Source organism: Calidris pugnax, unplaced genomic scaffold (genome assembly GCF_001431845.1).
Source record: "Calidris pugnax isolate Ruff unplaced genomic scaffold, ASM143184v1 scaffold103, whole genome shotgun sequence".
In the NCBI taxonomy this organism is placed as follows: Eukaryota; Metazoa; Chordata; class Aves; order Charadriiformes; family Scolopacidae; genus Calidris; species Calidris pugnax.
This window is the reverse complement of record NW_015090990.1, coordinates 7,226,391-7,232,955: the sequence shown is the minus strand read 5'-3', so window position 1 is coordinate 7,232,955 and position 6,565 is coordinate 7,226,391. Positions and strand designations below refer to the sequence as shown.

General features: G+C 36.9%; 1 protein-coding gene across 1 annotated transcript in view; it reads right to left on the bottom strand.

Annotated features, from left to right (window-relative positions):
- The window catches only part of CERS6 (ceramide synthase 6), a 126,130-nt gene continuing 119,565 nt past the window's right edge, over positions 1–6,565 (bottom strand). The window contains exon 12 of the mRNA XM_014954133.1: positions 1–5,324. Coding sequence (XP_014809619.1) covers positions 5,163–5,324 — 162 coding nt within the window. The 3' untranslated portion in view covers positions 1–5,162. The remainder of the gene's footprint in view (positions 5,325–6,565) is intronic.

Sequence of the window (6,565 nt, the reverse complement as noted above, 5' to 3'; positions counted from 1 at the left end):
TACATTCCTAATACTTATGTTTATTATGAAAGTGTCTCCAAATTAAAATAGCCCACAATACTGATTGGTTCCAGAGATTTTATGAGGAATAATTATTTTCCATATTGAAAAAAAACCCAAACCAACTGAGTTAAACACAAAATAACTCCCAAAGTTCTATGCAACAGCTATATATGAAAGGACTTCTAGCTAGCACATCACTGTGTCTGGGACAGTGGAGTTCCTACACATCACTGCATTTCTGAAAGAGTTGCTCAAGCACAGGATTGTCATGAAAACACAGGTGAAATAGTGTCATCTGCCTCACCCTGACTTGCAATAGGTAGTCAACATGCACAGTACAGCATGAGAGCTTGTGTATGAGAGTTAAACTCAGGGACTGCAAAAAGCTGAAGCTCAACAGAAGCCAGAAAATGTGTTTTGTTGCACAGATCATTTTAAGTTATGTAAGATAATAATTTTGGTCTTTTGTCTGACATGTGTGATCACTGATATGGCTCCAAGACATCATTTCATAGTATTTCCTCCATTTTTTTTAAATTGAAAGTAATTTCAAAGACTGAGAATTCTGTACAGACACACTCAAACACTGTGTTTTCATTGCAACTACAATCAGAAAGCTTTACAATTTAAAGGCTACACATGTACACCACTTTTCCAAACTTCCACTAGTGTTTTTTAAAAAGAAAGAAAAAAATAATAATGTTGTCTTACTGAAGTTCCCATTAGGTCCCTGTTCCAAATCAAAACCAGCCAAAACAAGTAATAGAAACTGGTTTTGCTTTACGGTTTAAAGGCAACTGTAGTTTGTAGAACACTGAAGTTAGGCCTAATACGGTCTACATTACAGGAAGGGTAAAAAATATTCCATAGCTCCTCTCACACAAATGTCACAAGAAGTAGACAATAGGAGACATATAAAAAATGAGTTGTAGCAAAGAGATTAAAAAAATACCAAATCATCAACTGTAGAAAACCAATGGTAGCCCATATTTCTCTGAGAATACAGAAGGCTGCAATAATGAGAAGATGAATGAAACAGGCATTAGTCTTCCTACTAGAACACCCTGCGTAAAACACACACGGTGTCAAAATCAACCCGTGTTGATCATCATCGACATTTGCTGCAGGGTAACAGCTTTTGCTGTCATGTCCCATTCAGAACCAGAAAGTGATTTTCACTCAAAACAGATACAGATTTAAGACAAGATTCTCTTCATTGTAAGCAAAGCTTTAGTGCATGTACTTGGGTCTCAGAAAAAAGATTTGTCATTGGCAATCACACTGAATGGTCACAGGCTGAAACAGGAGCATCTGAAGCTGCGACACCTGTTCCAATTCTTGTGGAATCATTAAATAAATAACACATAGAAAAAACTGCAAAATGGCAACAAGGAAACAGCCTGGGACACTTTGGTATTTTAGAACTAGCACTATTTAACACTGATCAAGATCCACAAGCTTCCAATGTCCACCCTTGTTTGATCACATTTTTCTACCATTTTCGGCAATGTTTGTTTTTAGGTTTTTATGAAAAAAAACCCACAACAAATTTTTCTAAAAATTTCTCAAAATATGCTAATATGGAAAACAGTAAACAAAAGGAGATCAGAATCTTATTTTACTATATTTTGGGCTGGCTAGGGAGAGAAGACAAATTCTTTCTATTTACTAATAAACTCTACATATCATTTCCTCATTTTTCTACTTCAACATCTCAACCACTGTGTTGTGTACTGTACTATAAAAAGGGAGCATAGAAGTTGAAGACAAATAGGTTATAGAGTACAAACCCTCATTTCTAAAATGACTAAAATGACAATTCTACAAAAGGTACGAATATACAGAACCTTTAAAGATCTCGCATTTATCATGTGAATCATTTAAATCCATTTTCTGGAATATGTGTGATTATCCTCTAAATAATTTGCTGGCTTCCCAAAACACCTTGCAAAGCTCTTCAGCAGAGCAGCAAACAAATTCACATGAAAGAGGAAATAGCTGCATGACACTCTCTCTGCAGAGTGGAAGAGGAAGCCAAAGTTTTGACATCCCTTGGTTAAAGCAATGAATCAAAACACACTGCCAAGTATGATTACTAAAACACTTGGTCCTTCCCACTAAAGACAGAAAAAATTGTGTGAATTGTGTGAATTTTTAATTTCCATAAAAAAATTGTAGCTTGAAAATTTAGTGATTGTTCAGCAAAGTTTACTGAAGTTCTCAAAGCTTCCTTCGTCTTATCCCATTTCTGCAAATTTGTCATTTGAATCTCTCGCCTATTTTCCAGACCTATCTGTATGAAGCTTATTCTAGGCTGCTAAGAATGGACTCCAAAAAGCCAGGTTTATATGAAATAAGTAAGTCACTGGGCATCAGGTGAGCCATGGTAACTGTGTACACGCTTTAGCGTATCATAGATGCAACTGAATTTACACCTCAGAGGAAAAGTTTCAATCCAAGTGGCATTATTTAACAGTGGGGGGCTATATATCCACTAAGAGGATATATAGCCAGCGATAGTGAATCATCTCAAGGGTTGTAGCCTTGACTGTACATCTGAATCAACTCTATACAGCACAGCAGGGGAAGACCAGTAGAGACCAAAGGTCTCCTGCCCCCTGCACAAGGACTGTTTTTCAGATCTGCGCTCTCTCCTGATATCAACAACATCAGAGTCCTATTGCGTGTTTTGTATATCGATAGTTCAAAGCAACATTCTGTCCCCATGAAAGACAAAATATTTTGCCAGAATTCCATTTTTGTAACCATCTTTGCAACAGGGAAAAGGTCCAGTGGAGATAGCAATCAACATCACAAAAGAGGCATGTTTAAACGGTTATTCTCAATAACCATCTTAGCGGGTCAGATATCAGAAATTACAATGTTCATTCAATATATTCCAGGATGGTTTTGTTTAAAAAACTTGGTATCATCTTGACAGTAATTATTAAACAACTGCCATTTCAAATACTGGCGATGGGATACTTTCTATTGCAATCAGTGTATTTTCACGTGTATAAACTGCCCTGCAGATAACTGTATGAAATCAGAGGCATAGGAGACAGGTGAGAAAATTAGAGACAGAGAAACTTTTGGGGGAGAGGCAGATTTAAATAAGACTCCCTTGCTCCCTCAGATATATCTATGGACATATAAGCTAGGCAGCTGCTGAATTACAAGGATATCTGGCTTTTTCAAAACATGCTCTGTGGGTAGTAAAACCGACAGCTCTTCTATGATTTACAAGTTTTTGTTTTTCTTTCCTTTATGGTCAACTAAGTGGAGGTACTATTTTCATTCATGCCATTCTGCCCTTACCTTTAGCACATCTTTTGCTAACACGCAAGGGTTCCTATGGATAATAAAGGTGTCAGAAGTTTTCAAGACTGACAGTTAGAATAGGACTAATCTCAGTTTTTCAAAAGAAAGAAGTGGTAACTCAACTTTTTTCAATGAAGTCTGTATAAAATAGAGCCTTTAAACATGTTTTATGGCATCAGAAACCACCTATATTTTGCTATTTGCATAGGTGGAAGGAATCAAATATTTCCTGGCTTAGAGTTCCATCGGAACACAGCACTCCAATCCTTTTGTATATAGAAGACACATTTTTCCTGGTTTGTTCCTTCCTTTTTTTTTTCTCCCTTATCTGTTTTTTTTTTAAATATATATAAATCTTTGGTCTAGAAGCACATTGGTTCTGTGTGCACATACACAATACTGTTGAACAGTAGGTTGCATAGAGTCTGTTACCCAAGAACTTTGCCTACTTTTGGCACTGCTGTCACATAACACAGAAAAGTGTCCTGCAAGACTTGTATGATCCTTAGCATCCTACATCAAACTTTGATCTAGAGACTGGAAGAAGTGTGTATATAATGTTAAAAAGATGTTTATTTTGAGTGTTACTTTGTCTTCTTTGGGACACGGTTTTTAAATCTTGGATGAAAAAGGAGAGCAAAATTATTTTATGAACACCCTTAATTTTATTTCTAGAAGTGATGAAATAGTGCTGAGTGTTCAAAGTTTGCTGGAAATTATGTTAAGTGGATTTTGCTCAAGGTTTCATGCATTTAAAATAAACTAATTGTAGTAATGTATGACATTCTGCCTTCTCTCTCTTCAGCCTACTAAAAAAGTGGCAATAGTTATAAAAACAATACCTAGACTGAACCGTGTCCAAGGAAGTAGTGAACTTTTCATCTGCTGTTTTTTCCATTACACCCCTTCTCTCATCCACCTAAATGTGAAGAACAGTTTCAGGAGTGAGGTCTGGATTCACAATGGTGCACTTGAACAAATATCTTTCAACATGGAATCTCTGCAAAAAGCTGCAATCTGTAGAGGTCAAAAATTGCAAGGCAAAAAAAAAAAATTAAATGAGTTTACTGTTAATGATGTTACTGATGTTACTGTAGACATCAATGCTTTTGGGTATTTGCACAACTAATCAAGTCTATTTATAATGCAATTAACCACCAAATTGAATTTTAAATTATGCTAAAATAATATCCCACAATTACCACAGTTTTTTCTTTTTTTTTCCCCAAATTGCTAACGGACCACATTACCTATTATTTAAAATATCAGTCCAGTGTTTTAAAACTTTATGTTGGAGGAACGGCCACTGTGATTTCATAGGCAATTTCAAAACCAGCACTTTAAAACACAAAGATAGCAAAAATATCTGAAGCAGATCTAGAATCTATAAAGCTATGTTCTATCTTACTGTAAGTAACAAATCAAGCAACTATTACTTAAAGCAGACTCAGCAAAAGCAACAGGGATGGACAGAAGAGATCTGAGCATGACGCTCTCCACCACTGAGAATCCCAAGAGATAAAGTTTGAGAATGGATATTCCCTTTTGTCCAGAAGTTTCCAAAAGAATACAAAATAAATAATATTTCAAAGACAGTACAAGTGAAAATACTGCTCCCATTGTGTCAGTTACATACACATACAGCATGCCTACGTATACAGAATGGTGTGTTGTCTTCATTCACAAACAGGAAATATGGCAGTGCACTATCAGAATGCTTTGATACTCCTAATTTTTTCTGATGCTGAGATATATGAAGAGATCGCATTCACAACTTATAATTTACTTCCAGTAGCAAACAGTTCATTCTGTTCGTGTCTCACGATTGAACCCAAGGATTAATGCTCCTCCGAGCAAGTGCCACCAGTAAGATACCCATTTGTCCCATTGGCACCGCCGGTCCCATTAGTGGCAATAGTGCTGTGTGGGGTCTTTGAACGAGGTACTGTTTCTTCCTCATCTGAGCTTGACTCAATGTCACTTCGGTCATCCTTTGCTACCTGTAGAATTTGAAAAAGAAGCAAGCAGTAGGAAATTATAAGGAAACAACTGAGCTTTTTGGTTCAAGCCAGAATCAGAGACTTCAAACATTTGTCAATTTGGGCTTTAAAGGCTCTGGCATGCATCTCTGCCTGTACACACATAAGCCATGTGCAAAAGCAGGGTGAGAACTTTGCACTGATTCATTGAAAGTCAGGTAAGGTCACACAGAGCCCTACCCAGTCTGATCTTGAAAATCTGCAAAACTGGTAAGAGTGCATCAGATGAAGTAAAAAAAAAAACAAAAAAATCAACAGAAAGAAGTCTGAAGTGTAAGTTGCATGCAGCTTTCCATGCCTGCTTCTGCCCTTGTTTGTACAGCTGAGCTTGCTAATCCATTCGGACTCCATCCATGCTGCGCCGATTGCCACATCAGGCAATTACAACTGACTTTACTATAGCGAATGGACATAAAGGGGGCAAAACACATGGCAAGTCTTCTTCACAAAGAAATCAAAACAATTAAAAAAAGAGGGCTACTGCATGTAAGTTTCTGCTTACAGAAATCCTCCTCTACTCCCTAAAGACCTCATGAGGAGTCTGGTTTCCAGCTCTTGCCTCAGAAACAGCCATTTGCATTTTGGGGCTCCCAATGTTGCTACCATCCTTGCAATATCATAACAACTGAGTAATACTATTCTGCTTGGGAACAGAGAAGAAAGAAACATATACCCATATGCCTCATAATGAGAAAAATGTTTAATGTCAATGTCTAGCAAGCCTGCAATTCTGACACCCATGAAACTGGTCATCAACTAAGGTCTGAAATTTGATTCCATACTTACAGAGCTTCAATTAACAGATCACTTCAGTCTTTTATATAAAGGACTATATTAAAGCTGTTTGGGACACAGAAATACACTTAGAAATATACTTTTGTAAGACAGAAGAGAACAGGGCACAGCACAGGGTACTGGGTACCTGTGATCGATGTGAAGGCAGACTAGATGACAGAAAAGTTTTGCATCATCTTAAATTCTTTTAATTTATTAGATTCACTGCCAATTCTTCTGCTAGGGTCCTGCCCCAAAGCCAAACAATCAAAAGAAGATTCTATGCTTCAGTCACTTCTATTAAACATTTGATCCACTCTCTTTATTTTTAAAATGCAGCAACATACCAGGATCTTTTCACTTAAAACCTGATATGAATGCAAAACATCTTGCAGTGCTTAGTTCTCTTTGTTTATCCCCAAAAGATC